This window comes from Gymnoscopelus braueri, assembly GCF_963280865.1.
Source record: "Gymnoscopelus braueri genome assembly, chromosome: 17".
Taxonomy (NCBI): Eukaryota; Metazoa; Chordata; class Actinopteri; order Myctophiformes; family Myctophidae; genus Gymnoscopelus; species Gymnoscopelus braueri.
This window is the reverse complement of record NC_137617.1, coordinates 37,109,035-37,130,758: the sequence shown is the minus strand read 5'-3', so window position 1 is coordinate 37,130,758 and position 21,724 is coordinate 37,109,035. Positions and strand designations below refer to the sequence as shown.

General features: G+C 42.2%; 2 protein-coding genes across 2 annotated transcripts in view; both read right to left on the bottom strand.

Annotated features, from left to right (window-relative positions):
• chatb (choline O-acetyltransferase b) overlaps window positions 1–17,108 on the bottom strand; it is a gene marked incomplete at both ends in the record, with an annotated part of 29,191 nt that extends 12,083 nt beyond the window's left edge. Inside the window, 11 exons of the mRNA XM_080454349.1 lie at window positions 709–850; window positions 1,185–1,307; window positions 1,907–2,035; window positions 3,351–3,451; window positions 4,232–4,401; window positions 6,149–6,326; window positions 8,325–8,502; window positions 9,219–9,272; window positions 12,221–12,339; window positions 14,666–14,857; window positions 17,064–17,108. Of these exons, the coding sequence (XP_080310475.1) occupies window positions 709–850; window positions 1,185–1,307; window positions 1,907–2,035; window positions 3,351–3,451; window positions 4,232–4,401; window positions 6,149–6,326; window positions 8,325–8,502; window positions 9,219–9,272; window positions 12,221–12,339; window positions 14,666–14,857; window positions 17,064–17,108 (1,431 nt within the window). The remainder of the gene's footprint in view (window positions 1–708; window positions 851–1,184; window positions 1,308–1,906; window positions 2,036–3,350; window positions 3,452–4,231; window positions 4,402–6,148; window positions 6,327–8,324; window positions 8,503–9,218; window positions 9,273–12,220; window positions 12,340–14,665; window positions 14,858–17,063) is intronic.
• Window positions 17,109–20,140: 3,032 nt separating this feature from the next.
• slc18a3b (solute carrier family 18 member 3b) lies at window positions 20,141–21,724 on the bottom strand (the record flags this gene model as incomplete). Its single annotated transcript, XM_080454539.1, has 1 exon — window positions 20,141–21,724. The coding sequence occupies one exon, from the start codon at window positions 21,722–21,724 to the stop codon at window positions 20,141–20,143; it is 1,584 nt and encodes a 527-aa protein (XP_080310665.1).

Genomic DNA, 21,724 nt, shown 5'->3' with positions numbered 1-21,724 from the left:
TGAGAAACAATTAACCACATAAGCCTTATCTGCAAGCTCACAACGCGTCTCAATGGGACGCGTTGCAAGAAACGTTTCACATTGTACATGGAGAGGCAGTCCCTATCCCCAATGGTATTCCCACCACCAACTTATCTGATTGTGTCACCTCATCCCTGACCCCCAAAGCACTCACAATCATACGTGAACCAGACCACCCACACTCCACCAGCACTTTACCCCCCTTCCTTCTGGTCGTATGGTATAGACTAAACATGTGCAGAAAGGCCTATTTTAGCAGCTTTGTTTCCCACAGCCACACAAGCTCTAAATAAGTAACCAGTCTGATGTGTAGAGTGTCAATCCATGATTGTGTCTCTCTTGTGTGACCCTGTAAGTGTTTCTGTAAATCCAGTAGTTTGTATAATTGTCTTATGTGTGTGCACCTACTGTGGAAAATCATGTCTTCCTTGAGGACAAATAAACGATCGATCTGTCTTTCTGTCTGTCTGTCTGTCTCTGACAGTCTGTCTATGGGCATGCCGTTTGCAGATGCTTTATCTGCTGAGAGTTCATCCGTTTTCGGAGAGGGGTGGTTAGCATTGACTTTGTCTTGAGGGGAGGAGACCGGTCGCACCTGTTCCGTTCTGTTTAAGCAGACAATGATGAACAGTGATATATGCGAACGGTCCAGTAATTGGGGGGACTTAAGTGTGAAAAATGACTCACGGTGAGAGTGGCTTTCTCATCTGTCATTGCCTTCACAAAGGCCAGCGCCTCGGGAGTCGCAGAACGGATGTTGTCCACCCGCCCCTGCTGGAAACGCCGGATGGAGGCGCTCTCGTAAGTGGACACAAGCCTTCTATTGCACCTGAGCACACATCACAAATCATTTCCAGTGGCATTTCTTTCCTCGATGAGCGATGTAAAAACTTGAAATTGGCAGTGGCACCAGTGGCATTTTAACCACTTAAAATCGATATACTTTGTTGACCGGAATTCCCCAGGGGTTTATACTTGTTCCCTTCCTTTTTCCCCCTCTACACCACATGTACAATTTCAAAGCACAGCCCCATGCCGTGCGAGGTTTGGTGAGAACATTAGGGGGGAAAGCAGGAGGAACAATTTACTGGAGGGGAACTTTTATCGTACAAGGTGTTCATTCCGTTTGTACGGACAGTCTGCAGAGGCTGTGAAGGCTGTACCTGTAGAATGCAAGTTGTAGGGCAACTTGCATGTACGCGTCTGGACTCATCTTCTGCTTTTTGATGAATTCTTTTCCATAGACTTTGAATTTGTGTACATCCATATCAAGATTTCGCACCAGCCTGGAGGAAGAAAAGATGTTAATTGTCTCTGTAAAGACTTTGGTTAGTGTATGTCTTTCCACTGGTGTCTGCAGAGACACATCATGCTATGTAGCAGTGTTAATTTTGTCGTCTAATACTATGACAAAAATGTTCGTCAACTACCTTTTTTCACTGACAAAACCTAAATAAAAACAAAACAAAATCTAAGCTATGATGACTAAAACTAAGACTAAATATATTGACAATTTCGTCAACAAATAAAAACTAGAGGGACTAGTGGAGAAGTGATCCAGTAGAACTAAAAGACAAGTAATTTTATGTTTGGTAGCACTCTGAAAAGCTCAAAACGCGTCGCACTGTGACGCGTTGTGAGTGATTTTCAGCATGCAACCAAATGTAAAATCAGGCATTACGACGCCATCAAGGCCTGCTAAAATATATTTTTGTCGACAAAATCAACTGTAGATTTAGTCGACTAAAATCTTATGATACATTTAGTAGACTAAAACTAGTCTAAAACTAAAAATGTTCAGATGACTAAAATAGGACTAAACTAAATCAAAATTTGCTGTCAAAATTAACACTGCTATGTAGTGGTTGTAACATGTTATTCCTGCCTCTGGAGTCTGTCGGCGGAGGCTGCCAGCAACCCTTGGATGTGGGGGTTACACTTCCAGCGCAGTCTTCGTGGCGGAGTAAGCTCTGTCATATTTGATGACCTCGCCATCTTAGAGGGGCTCCCTGTCCTGTTTTTTATGATAATAAACAACATACAGATGCAATTGTTGTACAGTTAACATTTTCAACTGCTGTAACCCCTCTACCCTCCCATACCCCTTGGTGTTACATTAAGTAACACCAAGGGGTGTCACCTAATGTTCACAACACTGAAGTTACCCAAAGTTTATTGAAAAGAAAAGTGCTCTCTGCTCTCACTGCTCCAAAACCAAATTGGCATCAATGGTCCGATTTCAGAGAGCTCTGGTTTTGACATCACAATGTGTTCTGATATTAGTTAAGGGGGCAACTGTCCCATCACATCTACCTTTATTTAATGTTGGCCCCTGGCATGTTAGGTGAGCCAATCACATGTAATATATCTCCAAAGTAATTGGTTGAAACAGGTTAGATGGTTAGAAGGACATGATCGCTGTCCATGGTGCTGAACTCAGGTTGTGCGTGTGCATGTGCTGCCTTGCACTATTGTGCTGTGCAGACAGGTGTGGATTCTAGGGTTATTTTGTTTCGCATTGTTTGTCCGTTTTAACTAAACTACATTAAATTAAAACAAAATCTACATAGCATTTAATGAACTCATATGGCCTACGTACGTGTTTTGCAATGATATCGCAAATGCTTTGAATTTGTGTGAGAAAATGGTAGTAAGGCTTGTAACCTTGTGTGTTTGTTTGTCGTAAAGTGAAGTAATCTCCATCGGTTACTTAGCACCATAATACAACAGTATAGTTGTGCTTTTCTGAACCTGTCTTGTCCACCGCGCACAGGACTGTACCATAACGGTTGGGGGGTTACGGGCGGGGTTGGGGGATGGTAATAGCTATTTCACTTACACACATAGAGGCGCCACAATTTCTACAAATGTCACTGTTTATTGCAGATAAATATTTTCTCCACCAAATTATCTACAAATGATCTTGTGACTCATGTGACAATGACCATCAAACAGGGTTTTGATATTCCATACTGTTTTCCTGTAATGAATAACTCTTGAATGTAACGTCCAATCAACCCCAAAGTACTTGTTGAGGGGCATAATAGATCGCACCTCCAAGTTTATTGTTATAGAACATCAACTGCCTCTTAAATTCAGCTGTCCCTGAGTTTACAGAAACATCTGGAGTGTTAGTTTAACGCGATTAGATTAACCATCTGGATTTAGTTGTGTGTGACCGTGAAATAATAGTGTGAGTTGTTGCTATGGCATAGACTTAACTCAGAGAGTGTACAAATGGGACTTTACAGTGTATTTGTCTTAACTGGTACATAATATACAACTAGTGTATAGAGTGTTTGACATATAATAATGTAGGTTCTGCTTACATGTACTTCATCAGATACTCTGAGCACTGGACCAGCACTATTCCCTCGAACGCAGAATGCTCGCACACCACTCCACATATCCCGTCCATTCCTACGACAAACTGAGAGAAGGCATCGGGTCATGTGATGGAACAAGGCTTCATACCGGTTATACCAGTGGTTCTCAACCTTTTCAGGCCGCGACCCCCCAAAATAATCATATTTGACATGGGGACCCCCCACCCTGACAAGCACTTGGAATTGTAGGAGTTGACGCATTCCATTTTTCACATGTAAAAAGTGTGAAGATTGCAGATCTACATGCTCACAACTCCTTGCAAGGCGAGGCGCTGTAAGCACGTAGATCCGCTATTTTCACAATTTGTGCCTCTTTCTTAGGTAATATTTGACAATTCGGCCAATGTTTGACAATATTTTGTGGTATAGTTTGTTGATTACCTTTGACGCAATGAAAAAAAAATCAGAGATGTTAAAGGGATACTTCACTCTCGGGCCGGGGACACATTTAAAAAAAATATTAAAAATAAATGAAAAAGGTTATGGAAAATTCATGGCCCCCTCACGCATTAGTAGGACACTCTAATGCGTGAGGGGGCCATGAATTTTCCATAACTTTTTTCATTTATTTTTAATATTTTTTTTAAATGTGTCCCCGGCCCGAGAGTGAAGTATCCCTTTAAAAAGGTCTTAAAAGTCCTTAAATTGTCACTTTAGAAATGTGCAGATAGCCTTTATTATGTTGCTTTGTTTACTGTTGAGGGAGAAAACAATCTTGCACATTAAGCTAATCATCTGGGGACCCACAGATTGAGAACCACTGGATTATACCGTTGTATTACGTGAGGATTGTAATGTCACTGGCGTATGCCCTATAATAGTACCTGCATTGGCTTGTCATACCAGCGGTTAGCCCCGTTCTTCTCGTGGCCCCCTCCGTGGAGCATCAGCAGGGCCCGGTTGGTGTCGTTGGGCTCCGTTCCGCTAGGTTCATCAAGACATACCACACACAGACAGTTCTCTATCAGCGCCAGAGACTCCTTGTTGATTGGATCTGCATGGACGAAGGAGACTTGTTTAGCTCACTTAACGGCTTTCATCCTGTCATCCCTGTTTTGGACATGACATTATAGGCGAATATTTTTTCGCCTTGCAACACCATTGTATAAGTATACCACTTCAGTGGTCAAATTTCAGCCTATAGGTCCATGCTGTGACGAGTAAACCCTCTGATAATGTGTCGACGAATATTTAACATCATAGTATTGATATAGTTGATGCCTCATTCATAGTTGATTATTTTATTTGTGGTGAAAAATTGACCTCGTTCTGGATGAAAATCGCGTTGCTTTATCACCACATAATATTTGTGTTCTGTGTGGATGTACTCATGACACATGCACCAATTCTGAAACAAACAAAAAAAGTAGGATTCATCCTCTGGGGAAACATGAATGCGCTATTTATATATTCGCGTCATTTTACCTTGTTACTTTAACATGTTTGAGATCTTTATTCCACATTAGCTCCTTGGGGTACTTGTTTGTTTGTATGTATGTTGTATGTTTCTGTGTGTCTCTGTTATACAATTCTGGAAAAAAAAGTAGGATTCATCCTCTGGGGGAACATGAATGCGCTCTGCAAGTGTCATTGCATTCTGCTCTTTCCATTTCAAAATATATTGTGTGGCCTAAATGTGGTGCTAGAAGAAATGCCATGGATTCACTCAAATCTGAAGGATTCATCTTCTAGGCATGTGCAACATCTTACAATTGAGTGGTATAAATAGTGTGTTGCTTGAGGTCGGACCTTTCATGAGGACGTCTCTGGCTTGTGCCCATTCACTTCTGCCATCGGCAGTCAGGAGACCGAAACAATGTGCTCTTTGGTGCAAGGGTGACAAAATGAATAGCAAAAAAACTAAAAGGCGACCAAGGCACTCTTGTGGAAATTATTAAAAAGCCTTTATTATGAATTGGCTACTGCATGGCCAGGTTAAAAGCACCGACTCTTTATGAAGCCTTTTGCCGCAACTTGTCTGTGTTTATAACCTTGCCGTGCTGTAGTCAATTTATAATAAGGGCATATTCATATTTTCCACAAGAGTGCCTTGGTCGCCTTTTTTTCTATTTTTTTTTCTTTTTTGCATTGTTATGATCTGTTCTAAGATTATCGGAGTGAAAGAAAGAGACCTTCAAGGTTTCTTTATTGTTACATCCTGTGTACAGGTACATAAGAGTAACAAGATCTGAGTTCAATCTCTGACCTGAACTGACCTGAGTTCCCAAAAATCCTCTGGAAAGCAAGCATTTTGGCTCCTCCGTCGCCATCAGGGAGTCATTGTTTACCCATTTGTAAAACCAACTGCCATTCTAAATCATTCATCCCCTCTGCAATACATTTTAAATGCTTTATTGTTGTTGTTTTTTACATTTATATTTATATATTCGCATCATTTTACCTTGTTACTTTAACATGTTTGAGATCATTATTCAACATTAGCTCCTTGGGGTACTTGTTTGTTTGTATGTATGTTGTATGTTTCTGTGTGTCTCTGTTATACAATTCTGAAACAAAAAAAAAAGTAGGATTCATCCTCTGGGGGAACATGAATGCGCTCTGCAAGTGTCATTGCATTCTGCTCTTTCCATTTCAAAATATATTGTGTGGCCTAAATGTGGTGCCAGAAGAAATGCCATGGATTCAGTAAAATCTGAAGGATTCATCTTCTAGGCAGGGAGCATGCATGTGCAACATCTTACAATTGAGTGGTATAAATAGTGTGTTGTTTGAGGTCGGACCTTTCATGAGGACGTCTCTGGCTTGTGCCCATTCAGTTCTGCCATCGGCAGTCAGGAGACCGAAAGGAGGAAGTCTTTCCTCAGCGCTGTCTGCCATTTTCACAATTTTCTCCAGTTGGGACAAAACATCCATCTCATTGAGAGGCTTATTCTTCGTGGCTACGTCCAATACAAAGAACTAAGGAGGAAAGCGGATTACAATGAATATTTTAACTGTTACACGATCATTAAATCATGTGTCATTTGGAAGATACCACATAGACAATGTCCAGCTGTGTCCTTGTTTGTTAATTAGCTCCCTCGTGCCTTTAGATATGTGTTAATTGCCGCATTAGCACACTGGTTTGCGGCACACTAGCCTAGATATGTCAGCCATTGGCTAGATATCAATGGTGAACTAAAACTTGGCTCTCCTGTTCTGATCAATTAAACATGAAGACTCCAGGGGGCTCTCAGAAAAAGTGACAGCTTAACCACTTGATATAGCATTGTGTGTTGTCTAACCTCAATGTGTCGTCATGGCATCAGGCGCAAACAAATCAGTCAGCTCCACGGAGCTCCATACACTGATGACACCAGGGATCTCCAAAGGAACAAGGACTAACAGATACAGAGATCTGAATATATGGGCATATCTGTTGGATCTGCGTGTGCGACGTAGGTGTCCAAACTCTAGATGTGAGGGCCACATAGCGGCCCGAACTCTAGATGTGAGGGCCGCTTGCGGCCCGAACCTGTAGTTTACATAAACAAGTCCTCCAGTGCCAGCTTTTATTTTTTGTCCACCATAATGGGTTCCAACTAGAATATTTATAGTTTTACTTAATGACTCTTCTACTCACTTAACCACCAAACCCTATACTTTGCTGACCGGAGTCCCCCATGGGTCTTTACCAGGCCTCCTCCCTCTCTACACTAAATATCTTCAAAGTTCACAGCGCACACTGTTGTGAGGCATTGTGAGCTTGTATATCGGCTATTTTTGCCAAATGTTCGCCCCCCAGAAACGGGACGCTTGGGGTCATGTGGTTAATAACTAATGGTAATGTCTCAAATCCTCTGTTATCAAGCCAGAAAGATATGATGCCCAGAAAGGACAATAGAGAATTCACCTTAATTCACCTTCTAAGGAAACAAAATATTTTTTTCATCCTTTGTCATTTTTATCAATCTCTTATTGAGAGTCATCTCCAACTTTCTCTTATCTGCTTGTTTGACAGCCTTCTGGTAAAACACATTAACAGCCTGAACAACATCGTCAAGATTACAGAGTCAATATCCAAACAACGTGCTCTTTGGTGCAAGGGTGTCAAAATGAATAGCAAGAGAACAAAAAGGCACTCTTGTGGAAATTATTAAAAAGCCTTTATTATTAATTGGCTACTGCATGGCACGGTTAAAAGCACCGACTCTTTATGAAGCCTTTTGCCGCAACTCGTCTGTAGTCAATTTATAATAAGGGCATATTCATATTTTCCACAAGAGTGCCTTGTTCGCCTGTTTTCTTATTTTTTTCACCTTTTTTTCATTGTTATGATCTGTTCTAAGATTATCGGAGTGAAAGAAAGAGACCTTCAAGGTTTCTTTATTGTTATATCCTGTGTACAGGCACATAAGAGTAACAAGATGAGTTCAAATTCTGACCTGACTTGACCTGTGTTCCCAACAATCCTCTGGAAAGCAAGCATTTTGGCTCCTCCAGGACATGTTTTGGCAGGTGAATTTCCTCGCCATCAGGGAGTCCTTGTTTACCCATTTGTAAATCCAACTGCCATTCTAAATCATTCATCCCCTCTGCAATAACTTTTAAATGCTTTATTGTTTTTTTTTATTATATATTTGCATCATTTTAGCTTGTTACATTAACATGTTTGAGATCATTATTCCACATTAGCTCCTTGGGGCACTTGTTTGTATGTATGTTGTATGTTTCTGTGTGTCTCTGTTATAAAACAGCTCGAGACGAATTGCCCCTAGTGGGATTAATCAAGTTGTTAGAATTGAATTGAATTGAATTGAATTGAATTGAATTGAATTGAATTGAATTGAATCGAGGGCTGACTTTGAATACCAACCCTGCAGGCTGCAGATGAAAATGAACATAATTTGTTCTAAGTGTGCCTTTATGGACCAGCCATTCTATATGAATAGGTTCCCCGGTGATCAGTGAGCTGACCTGGTTCTTGCGTGCCACAATAATGTGTTCTGGTTCAGAGGCTTGGTTCACCCGGACGTTGAGAATATCCCTCCTTTGGTCTGGATAGCGGTAGCAGGTGAAGAGGCGCTCGTACTGCTCCATGCACATGGGTGTCCCAGCTAGCTGCCCCCGGGCATAGTCCACTGGCAACTCCCTCCTTGTGGTAGACAAGTTAAAGGTACAATACATAACCTTTTTTTTCTGTGTGAATAAAATGTTATTTTGACCTATCTGTATGGTAGAGTATGTTAAGTTAACCCACTGTCTTCTAAATCCTAATCCTTCTCTGAAAAACTTATGTTGCTATATCAGTGCTCAAACTTTTTCATGTCAAGAACAACCAAAATTATATGTATTTGGTCGGGGAACCCCATCTCAAAATATTTTGTTCCAGGGACACCCAGAAGCAAAGATTTGAGTAAAAAATGTTTGCTTTAGATTTGCACAAATTTTCAAGAGTTTTCAAAAATCAAAAAGCTCATAGTGTGGCACGAAGGGACGCGCTATGAGCTTGTATATCCGCTATTTTTGAATAGCCAAAGTATAAAGAACCAATGTGCTATATATATAACAAAAATCTAAAATGACACAGATGTTTTCCCGGTTTTAACGGGTTAAAGGTACAATCCATAACCTTTTTTTTCCTGTGTGAATAAAATGTTATTTTGACCGATCTGTATGGTAGACTATGTTAATACAATATAACTAACACAACTGTGGTCGTTGTATTACTACCTGCTCTTCTATTGAGACATACAAGTTGTGGCGAATTGCACCTTGGTGCATCCGGCTTTGTCAAGTGGTTGACAAGTGGTATTGCATGAAGCGCGCAATGCAATCAATCTTTTACATCTCTGTGCATGATGAACTTACGCATCAATGAGAGCCTTGTATTCCAACACTCCTATGACGAGGTGAGCAGCAAATCTGAAATGATTGAAAAGGACAAGGAGAGGAGAAGTCACATTGTTACAACACTTGAACTCTTCAGACTCCTTTTGTATATGAATGTACTCATTTAAACTGTAAACTATTGATTGACACGTTCTCTTCTTGGAGTGGAGCAGTGGTAATCACAGAGGCACAGTGGGAAATTACAAGGATGAAAGGAGCGAGCTGTTCTGTGAGCATATGACTAAAGTACTGTGTGTGTGTGTGTGTGTGTGTGTGTGTGTGTGTGTGTGTGTGTGTGTGTGTGTGTGTGTGTGTGTGTGTGTGTGTGTGTGTGTGTGTGTGTGTGTGTGTGTGTGTGTGTGCATGCGTGTGTGCGTTTATGAGCGTGCGCGAGGGGTGCTTGTGTAGATAGAAAAAAGAACTAAGTGTCCTGTCAGATCTCGTGCTGTGTGTCATTTGTCTCGCTGTTATTACGTTCAAACCCCGGATCAAAGCAAAGGTTGGGGCCTCGCCGCAGCCACGCCTCCTAAAAACGCCTGACTAGCAGTCTCAGCGGAGAGCTTGGTCCTGTCACTCTCAATCTAATAAGTGGCTCTGTCAGTATATTTACCAGCTGCTCAGGGTGCTCTGGAAATATTCACTTAGTGCGCCGCGAGCTGACAAAACCTAATGGCGAGTTACAGGCACAGACTGGCTGCGGTAGTGTCTGGCGGGCCGTGGCTCATTTAATAACAGGCAGAGATTTAAGCCCATACTGTACATGACGTTGACAGTCACTGATACGCTGCATGTTTGTAAATAATCTGATCTTAATCTGGGTCCATGCTTCCCCAAAGGAGCATAAAGCTCTCAGCAGCTACAGAATTTATAGGATATATAAAGGCAGCGTGCTTGTGCATATTTTGTATTGAAGACGGTTAGAGCAGTGTTCTCCAAACAACGTCGCAGCCTGTTTTATAAAAATAATATACATGTATAGTATAGCATATACTATACTGTGTGTGTGTGTGTGTGTGTGTGTGTGTGTGTGTGTGTGTGTGTGTGTGTGTGTGTGTGTGTGTGTGTGTGTGTGTGTGTGTGTGTGTGTGTGTGTGTGTGTGTGTGTGTGTGTGTGTGTGTGTGTTGTGAGCTTGTAGATATGCTATTTTCATAATTTTTTAAGTGGTTAAAGCGGCACCATGTAAGCTTTTTAAATGAAGACATTTAGACATTTAGATCGTGTCGAAGGTCACGTCTCACCTAGACACAGGATCTGACACGAAATTTGACCTGATGGTCAAGATTCAATTTATCCCCTGAGCAAGCAGGCAGGCTCTATTAGCTCAATGGTAAACATGTCAGCACTTGCACAGGAAACCAGGTTCAAATCCGGGATGCAGCGGTAACTCTATCATGTAGCCCAGCTCCTCATATCAAAACTTGACTACTGTAACCCTCTCCTTACTGGCCTCTCCGCATGTGCACTTAAGCCTCTCCAAATGATCCAGAATGCCACAGCACGCTTGGTCTTCAACCAGCCAAAGTTTTCACATGTCTCCCCCTTCTCCGCTCCCTCCCATATCTCCAAAGCCTGATCCAACCCTACAGCCGCTCCCGCTCACTCAGATCAGCTAACACAGGGACGCTGCCAGAACCTTCCCTAAAACATTCCGGGACAACGCCCCACACGTCCAAGACCCTTCTCCCTTCTGGCTACCAAGCTGTGGAATGAACTCCCCATTGCAATTAGAACTGCAGACCCACTCCCATCTTTCACCGTAATCTGAAGACTCATCTCTTCAGACTCCACCTTATGCCGTAGCACTTGCCCTAGCCTCGACGGCCTTGCAGGCTTATGCAAAGGCTAAAATGTAATTTAGATGTTATGTAGACAGATGCCAGGTTGTTGACCCGGCATCCTATAGTGTGTATAGTTTCAATGTACAAATTACTGTTTTTTTTGGGATATTCTACTGTTAGACTGATGATAGGTTCTTGGTTTACCTATGATCCTAGATTACTATTTCTATGCATGTTATGTATAACCTTGTGTTGTCCTTGCTTATTGTAAATCGCTCTGGATTAAGAGTGTCTGCTAAATGCCTAAATGTAATAGAAGAGGAAAGTTACATAGTGCACCATCCTCTAACCCTGGGTTAGAGGATGGTGTATGCACATAGTTTTGACCTGGAATCAACAGCTTTTAGGCCTGTAACGTGTGCCGTTTGGTGGATGCTTTTCTCCAGACCCAGTTAGTACAGTATAGCGTGAGTAGTGAGTGTGTAGGGCTACGTGTTTAGCCTGAGTGGCTCCAGTGGGTCTCTTGAAGCCCCTCTCTACCTATGGAGTTGCTACTGTAACTCATTCTAATTAGATTCTGGAAAATGGCCTCCTCCTTATAGCATCCTCATTAGAGTCTCTGGTGCATGGTAGGTAGAGAAACGATCAGTCTTGTGTGTCTCATAACCAGAGGTGGTATAGCCAAAACCTGTACTCAAGTAACAGTATTGTTACTTTAAAATAACGATGACTCTGAATGATTGAATGATTGCCGAATGAAGTAAAAGTACTGAGTTACTTCATGTAATCTGATTTATTGTTTAAATAGTATGAAAAAGAAATATAAATTTATAAATGCTTGTCCAATAGAAATGAACAAAATTGGCTGACTTATCTCTGAGCGAATTAAATAAATAGAACATGTATTCAATAAGAAATGGGTAAAAAGGTATGTTGAATTTAAACTACTCTTAGTAAATGTAACTAATAACTACCCACCTCTGCTCATGAGGCCCCACACTCTTCACCCATTAAAGCAAGAGGGTGAGTTGCAGCCGTATACTTTATGGGGTAATGATTGATTGATTGATTGAATACTTTATTAACAGTTTGCAAACAGTAGTGCAAGTACAATTACGATAGCAATGCTAAAAGGATAACGCAAAAAAGCCTTGATGGCTTGTTTCTATTGTGGTCCTGTATACCGAATGCAGGACACATACCTGATTGCGTCTTTCTCGGCTCTGAAGGTTTGTTTGGGAAAAACCATGACAGGACTGGAGTTGACTGGCAGCGCCAGTCTGTTGTTCAAATACATATCCTCAAGCCAGTAGTCATACACCTGAGACAGACAGGGGGAATACACAGTATAAGTACGCCCTAACTCATACTATGTCTTAACAACAAATAATGGGGAAATAGCTGATCCACAGGCTCACAACGCGTCGCATCTTGACATATTTTGAGCTTGTAGATCTACTATTTTCAAGTTTTTGTGCAATTTCCTTTTGTACAATTTAATGTACATTTTTGCCTAAAGGGACCGCAGGTTGAAAGTGGTTAATTAAGTTGTGAAAGTGGTGTTTGTTGAATGAACGCTCTGGGTTTTTAGTATGTGGTGGCTTTGTTTAACTTTTTGGGATTCAACTTTCTGTCTTTGAGAGATGAGACCCGCTGTACGGGCGATGGGGTGAAAAGTCATTACAGTGTATTGTGGCGTGGCGAAAAGGGTGGTGGGTGAGAGTTGATGGGAGCGTGGGAGAGTGATGGATATCGGTGTAGCTGTAGGAACCGTGGACTGACTGATCACCCCAAGGAATGGCGATAGAATGAAGCAACAAAACCTCAAGGACGAGGCTCTCAATTGATCTGTTTTTTATGGCATGGCTCTGAAAGAGACTATAAGCCGTCAGTGAGAGGGTCTGTCTGTGTGTCTGTCTGGGGCTAATCGCGGAAACCGCTGGACCGATCAAGGCCAAAGGTATCCCACAAGAGTCAAGCCATCTACAGTATAAGGAAGTGAATGGCGGTCGTATCAGGCTGAAACCCATGCCCAAATATGGAGTATACGTCATAGACAACTGTGGTCATAGACTGGCCACATGAAGTCAGAGATCCACATATCGTTGTGTTGTGTTGTGATGTGATATGAGCATAATCTATTCTATGTCTGTGTTACAATGGTAGACTCTACTATTGTCAAAAGACCGGCAAAATATTGAAACAAAGGCTGCTGAAGAACAGGTAAAACAGTGAAACGTGTCAGCAGCACCCGCTGGTGAAGCGACAAAAGAGTCCTGGGGGGCACCAGAACAGGTTGTAGCACTGGGCACCACGAAGGGTTAATCCGGCCCTGTATATGTGAATGGTAACTTCTCACTTTTGTATGGGATGAAGCATGTATACGGTACACCACAAAATCCTGAGTGTTAATTGTAAACATGGACCCATATAGGTATTTTGCAGTGTAGAATCTGAAGAGGATTGGGTTAAATGTTTTCGTATGATACACACATGCCTCTCTATGGCGGCTCCAGCATGTCTGTCTGTCCTCATTTATCATCTGCTGAGGTATGTCTGTCTCTGGCAGACTTCACCACAGATAGTTAACCACATGAACCCTATAGTGTCCCTATTCTGGGGGTGAACATCGGGTAAAAATAGCAGATCTACAAGACAGTCGGTGAAGTTTGTTAACAGTTCCTCATTTTGCTGGGTCCGGGGACCCCCAGGGGTCCTTGAGGGTATTCCAGGGAGTCCCTGGACCCCACTTTGAGAACCACTGAACTAGGTTTATAGGGTTTAAGAAGAGGTTAAACCAGTTTTACATCCACTGAGATTCGCCATTCTTCAGCACCTATAACCGTAAGGACTCATATCAGTTGATATATCAGTTATACACACATCTTAAAGGGAAGCCCTATAGTGTAGCAGTTAGAGCATACACCTTTCAAGTGGATGATGGGGGGTTGCCTGGGATCGACGTCAATAAGGGTTTGCGTTTGCAACATGTTTCTAACGCCAAATCGTGTGTGAAGCCTGTCCTGGACAGGCATCTCTGGACGTAAAAACAGATGACACACCTTATACACTGTATTAGGGACACTAAATATACACACGTGCATGCACTAATGAAGAGTCCAAGTTCTTTTGTTACACAAAGTGGCCTCGAATTCCTGTTTTCCCTTGTACCATGTTGTAATTTTCAGCATATTTTTATATTTGTTTTGACTTTTTCCACTAATTAGTCTCTGGTGTCGGTTTAGGACAAGTAGTATTGCTCTTTAGTGCAATCTCTCCCCTGGCCAAGTGGGGATCGCCCTCTTGTATGAGCGTTAGAAATTGGTTTCTCAGGCGGGAGACTATAGGGTACGAATCCGGAGAAAGACATCGTAGCTGTCAGGTGGAAACCTTGTATGTCCAAACCTGTTCCTTTTGTATTATCATTTTAAAAACATTCAAAAATAGAGAAAATAGCCGATCCCCAAGCTCACGACACATTGTGAGCTGGTAGATCTGCTATTTTCACTACTTTTGTACAACAACAACATAAGAGTTTAGGCTTGTATGTCTAAGCTCAATTTAAACTCCCATCTCGCGGCGGTATTGCATGCTGACAACAATAACTGATCTTCAAGCTAACGATGAGTTAATCAGGCATTAATTACCCAGTTGGTCGTCTTGTCCCTTTTCTCCAGAAGCCTCTTCTGTAAAGCTTCCCCGAGTCCCCCGGGGGCCCCGAACCTCTCCACTATGGCCTTGGTTTTGGTGAACTGCTCCTCCTTCACCAGGTGTTGGACACATTTCAGATACGTGTCCAACGTCTGTTTCAGCGGTGGCACCGGGACCTTGGGCAAGACCTGGGATTATAATAAATAAAAAACAAAAAAACACAGGATGTGAAGCAGGGATGGATTAAGACTCAAGGAGGCCCCTGCGGGACAATTATCTTTTTAGGGCCCCAACCCCACCGGACCCCGCATGCACGCTAAACTAGAACGGGCAGTCGGTTGTGCACGCAAGCACACTACTCGAGTTGTAAGGTATTACAGTGTACGACAAGAAAACACCTGTAGTCATGTTATCTATCATACAGGAGTCTATATATAATCTACATATTTATTTGCATGTAAAAAAGAAAAGGCTACTTGTCAGCTCTGTTAGTCACATGGTTATAGGAGGGAAGTTGTACAGCAGGCTGAGGGGCCTATGCATTAACCTGTACTTAAACATATATAACATTTTTGATGGGCCCTGCTTGTGGCCAGTGGTGTTTTGGTCGCTACATGGGACACCACAGCGTTCCACTGGTAAATTTTCACCCCCTATTCACTAGCCATGTACCCAAATGGTTACTTTGCATAACAGGTTTACCGGTGGCGGTGAGCGTGCGCGCGCGTGTATGTGATGTCATTAAAATACCGTTCCCCTGGGGAAAAAAAATCACCATTACACCACTGTTTGTGGCACAGGGTCCCCTGGTATAGTCAAAGGTTCCTGGGCACTGGCCCCATTGGCCCGCTCTATAATCCATCCATGATGTGAAGTGTTTCCCATGTTTCTTATTGTTTATTCCATCGGCTAGTTAAATCAATGTCAACCCTTTTCATTTCAAGAACCCCCAGTTTGATACGCATTATTATAGGTTACAGTCATATTTGATAAAAGGTTTATCTCTGGGACTCCGATCTACACTTTAAACTCTTCAGTGTTAATTTATCGTATGAATGGAACAAAGTTGCCCCTTTTGGTTCCTAACTATCAGTAATTTAGCTGGGGACCCCACATTGAGGACCACTGTAGACGACCAACGTTGTAATTTCACCGCAAATTGTTTATTTAATGCTGGTATCATTAATACCAGCATTAATAATTAATCATTCAGAAGAACTGTTTGTGAATAAATCCTAGTCTTGTAGTAACCTACAGTACATGAAAATATTCTTCTGTTGAAGGAAAGAAAATACAAATTCTCCTGTTCCCGGGCTGTTAATTGACCAGTATGAAATCTAGTTGTGGATTTACAGTATGTGTAATTCACTCTATGAAGATCTTTTCATACAACTGTCCAACTTTTTTTAATCAATTTATTACAATTTGCATTAAGATATTGCCTCGTAAAGTGGTTGTAAATTATTTTGACTTATACAGCATACTGTATATAGGCCCATCAGTCATCTCTGTTGGTCAGTATGCAACAGACATGTGATGTGCACACAGTTGTGAGCAGCATCCAGCCAACATCAGGCGCTCAGCTCCAGTCTCCAGATGATGCCAAGTGCAATCATAGTAAAATAGCCTAATAATAATAACGATGACTAACTGTCTGATGTCCTTTATATGACCCATCAAGGTAGCAAAGCAATTATGTTATTGTAGGCTAAAATGATTTAAGAAGAAAGCTGAGTTTACATGCATACATTGATTCTTGTATAGATTCCTGAGAAGGATGAGTTCTCAACAGCTATGAAATTATCAAATCAGGTTCAACTTGATTTATTTTGTGTCACAGACTGTGACGTTGTTTAATTGCGCAATTCCCCTTCCATTGCAGTTTGATCTATGGCTATGATACTCCTCAAAAAAGTGAAATACTTTAACCAGTGGTAGAAAAAGTACTCAAATGTTTTACTTAAGTAAAAGTATCAATACTCCAATGTAGAAATACTCTGTTATAAGTAAAAGTCCGGTAATAAAAATGTACTTGAGTAAAATTACAAAAGTATTAGGCTAATTGGCATCAAAATACTCACTGTATGTAGGCTATACGTACCAAGAGTAAAAAGTAGGCTACTCATTATGTTAAGCATTGTGAGCTTGGGTATTTTCAAATAGCCAAAGCTTAAATAATGGTTCATGTATGTTTTGCAATAGTAATTCAAATCTCACATCACATTTCTTTTTGCCTCTGAGAAATAGTGGAGAAGTAAAAGTAGGCTGTTGAAAATTGCAAATACTCAAGTAAAGTAATAGTAGCCTATACCTCAAAATTGTACTTAAGTAGCCTACAGTACTTGAGTAAATGTAATTAGTTAGTTTCCACCACTGACTTTGACTTTCACATACTTCGCTGTCCCGGCCCTTCGACGGCTGTCTGTCCAGGATGGGCATTGTTGTGGACCAGGTGCACTGAGCGGAAAGTAACGTGGAGGAAACCGAAGTTCAGCCTTTTCAACAAGATAATGTTGAAGCCTTTGAAATAGAATAAAACAAATAATCATTATAAAACTATAGGCTATCGGAATAGGTAAATCCATGTCATACAATAGGCAGATAAACATGCCATGCAATTACATTTAAATGCATGACTGGTTTTCATCATCATGGCATTGTTGCGCACCACGCTCACGCACAATTTGGAGGGCTGAACAGCATGAGGAATCTTAAAGGAGTAGTTCACCCAAAAAAGAAAACTTATATTCTATCAATTACACACCCCATGAAACCCCCCATGAGATTGTTTAGTTTTTGTCGCATTCCTAAGCCAATAATTTGATGACCGTTGGCGTCTCCGGTGCTACTGAGTCTCATCTCATCAACTTATAATATTGGCTCAGGAATGCGAGAACAAAAAAAAAGAAAATCTCCATGAATTCAAGGCGTCATGGGGTGTGTAATTGATTTAAAAAAATCTATCTTTGTTTTGGGTGAACTACTCCTTTAATTAATTGCTTACCTGAACAGTGAAGATCTTTACAACTCAAGAGGTCAAAGAAGGGATGTTATAAAGAAATCACATCTTGTCCCATGGAGGTCCACGCTGCGATGTCCCACCTAACTCCTCTTATGAGCAAAGGAATGCATTATGATCATCCACGCCGGAACATACTGTAAAAGCCTCGGCTTTAAACGAGCACTTTGGAGAAGAGATGCTGAAGGTGTTTGTCTCCTCCATCCAGCCCCTTGAGGCAACAAACTCCTCCCATCGCCATCCAATTCGTGGAACATATTATTTGACAGCTTGCTTTATTTCCCTGCCCACCTTTGACAGACCAAAAGGACAGATCTAATCTTGTGGTGTTCTTCTGGTGGCAGCAACTCTGTCTGTCTGACCGACTGGAAGTTTAGTTTAGAGCCATTCTTTCTGGAATTAATCAGACGTTTTGTTTCGATATGAAGACAACTATATGCAGATTAAATAACGACTTTATTTCTCAACAACTCTGTCGGTGCAATTAGGCCAGTGGGTTCCCAAACTTTTTAGCTCAAGACCAAAAAGTCTCCCGGGACCCAAAATAGCAGATCGACTACAACACATCCATGCATCTTGTTGTTCGCTTGTAGATCTGCTATTTTCACTAGTTCTAAAAAGTATGTTTTTCCCTCTAATTCCCCTCTCTATTATGGAATTCTTTTGAATTTCAAATTGGGATTTTTTTTTTAAATCTTTTGAAATAATAATAATTAAAAAAGGAAATAAAGGGGTATTCATTCGCCACCCATAAAATGTATCCGCGACCCACATACGGGTCCCGACCCACAGTTTGGGAAACAGTGAATAACTCGTGCCTTTTACGCACACAAGCAGAGCCAGAGCGCACGCGAGTAAAGCTGTTTATAATGAGGCAGACAACACAGACACACTGTGGCCTATATATACTGTCTAATACACTTATATACTGTCCAATACACTTATATACTGTATACTGTCTCTAATAAACGTTTTAATTGTGAGATCTTAATCGGGAGATCTCAAGAAAGTTATAGGCTTGGCTTGTCCGTCTTCTTCAAACTGCCACTCATCTGCTACATGTTTTTAGCCACATTATAGTGTCTGAAACTCCCTTTCACCTCCATGTAGGCCTATGCATGTTCATCCACATGTTCATGTGTGTGTGCTACGTGCATGCGTGCGTGGTGCGTGTGTGCATGCACGCATGTATGTTGTGGTTTCTCCGCAGCAGTCTCATCAAAATAGAATACTTGTCTATTCTCTAAATCTGTAGGTTATATGTGTGTGTGTATATCGTGGTTACTAATACAGTGGGATTTTTTTTTTTTTTTTTTTTACCGTGTTCACAAACTCTCAGATGTATAAAACCTGCTGATAATAGCCTATTTATTACAATGCTGGCAATTTAGCCTGTACATATTCAACAATTGTATAGGCCAAAGGGTAAAGACAAATCCACACCCTTTTTCATTGCATATTTGATATTTGTAATTGTAATTTGTACAATTGAACTTGTAATTGAGAAGGAAAACCACCATCATCACTCGGATCAAATCAGAGGTTTATTAAAACAATTGTTCATGGATAGAGTGACTTCATTACGTTTCACAACAAAATCTTTGAACTGACAAAAGCACCCACGCACGCATGTATACACGCACACACAATATGCAGAGATTCACGAGTACTTTAATGATTTACAATGTAAATATCCACATATGTACAAAACTCATTTGATATATGATACATTTCATCTCAAAACGACAAAAATAAAATAACCAGGCCAATCTGTTACAAGATTTAAAAAAAATCAGGTAATATAAAACAAAAATAAAATCAAGATCAAGCCGTTAATATAAGTAAAATAAAATCGTATAGACTATACAAATATAGGCTTTTGTGGAAACTGTGCTGTTGATCATAGTTGGTCCCGTATTTATATTTTCAATATAATCTTGTAAGTACATTTACCTATTTATAACTTCTTACAATACTCTGATACACACAATGATAAACCTCTCACAACGTTCATGACAAACGTGACATATAGACTAATAACACAATGAAATTACAATCAATCAAACAAACAAACAAACAAAAAACTTTGGGAAGGGGCCACACAATCATGATTTGGCGATTGGGTGTTTAATATTGCACACACTTACATGTTGAAAACGACTAGACCCTTTTCTACTATTTAACCCATTAAAACCAGGAATAAAGCAATCTGTGTCAATTTAGATTTTGTGCGTTGGCTATTCAAAAATAGCAGATCTACAAGCTCACAGCACGTCACTTCGTGCCGTGCTGCGAGCTTGTACATCTTTTTTTTTTTTTGAAAAATCTTGAAAGTGTGAGGTCGAACTACTAGGTTTGGAACGCATTTGTAATTTAGAATCGACCTCAGGTTCTTAGTGGGTTAAAAACGGAATGTGTTGTGGATTGGAATAATGAATCAATGTCAGAGAGGTCAAGTGACCTCTGGCCCGGACGATTCCTCCGACAGGGACAGTTGTGCTCTGAAGGCCTCGACCCGGCCGTTCTCGTCGACCGGCAGGATGCAGTTCCCCGCGGAGCTGCTGTAGCCCTTCTTCTTACCTCTCCTCTCCTCCATCCTGATGGTGTCGTACAGCCCCTGTGGAGCCTCGTCCAACAGGTTGTCCCTCTCCGAGTGGGACGGCTTCATTTGGCACACGTTGCGCAGCAGCAGCAGGGCCGGCGCGTAAAGCACGTTGACCAGACCCATGCCCAGGTTGAGCTGCACGAAGCCCATGTTGTGCACGATCTGGCCGGCCACGATGGGACCCGCGGCGTACGCCAGGGAGTAGGAGATGTCGGCGATGGCGTACACGCTGCCGTACACGGAGACGTGGCGCACGTCCACCAGGAAGGCGAGCGTCGGCAGCAGGGCGGTGTCGACGAGCGCGATGCCGAAGCAGATGCCGCACAGCGGCGCGATGAGCTGGCCGAACGTCTTGCACGCGGGCACCGTGCAGGAGCTGGCCCCGATGATGACCATGCCCAGGGCCCCGTAGAACCACTGCAGCTCCGGGTGCTTCGCCGCCATTTTCACGGTTATGTACACGCCTAGGACGTGCGGGAAGAAGGCCGGGAGCCAGGTGAGCCCCATCTCCCACTTGGTGGAGTGCATGTTTTTCTCCATGTAGTTGGCGATGGTGGGCTCCAGGAAGGCCAGGGGGATGTTGCACACCGTCAGAGCCCCGGCCACCACGACGATGTACGGGTCGACCATTAGCCTGTATATCGGGGTTCCCACCGGCATGTTCTCTCTAGTCCTGTTGGAGAACGGCTTGATCACGGTCAGCACCAGAATGCCGTCGGCCAGGCATATGAGGGCGAGCACGATGAACGGCACCCGCTTGCCCGCGAACTCGTACAGGATCCCCCCGAAGGGGGGTGCCACCAGGCTGCCGAAGGAGATGAACGCCAGCGCGATGCCCAGGGCTCTGCTTCTCTCCGACTCCTCCGTGTATTTGTCGGCTATCATGGCGATTCCAGAGGTGTCGGCGAAAGCCGACCCCAGACCCTGTAAACTTCTGGCGACGAAAAGCGTCGCGTAGTTCTCCGCGAAAGCGAATATGCAGGTGGACACGAACATGACGGTTAGTCCTATTAAAAGTGGAATGTCATATCCAACGCGGTCTATAAAAGTTCCCGACAGCGGGTTGACCAAAAGCTGTATGATAGCCTTTGACGCGAAAAGTACTCCTATTTGGACGTCTAAATTGTCCTTGTTGCTTTTAGCTTGGTTTGTGCTGTTGTTGATTGAAGAATTAGCATGCAGGACTAAGTGGACGTGCTCTGCCTGCTCGCTCTCCAGATCGGCGAGATAATCTGGAATAATTGGCACGATTACCATGTAGAGCATATTGTCAAGGAGAAGAGCCACGCAAACGATCACTAAGATAATGCGTCTTTGCTGGTGAGGATCCTTCATCTTGGTGCCAAATTGTTTAGTTCTTTCTCCCATCTCGGACAGTTTCACGGCTGCTGACTTGGCCAGCCCGGAGGATCCCCCTTCAGAATTCATCAT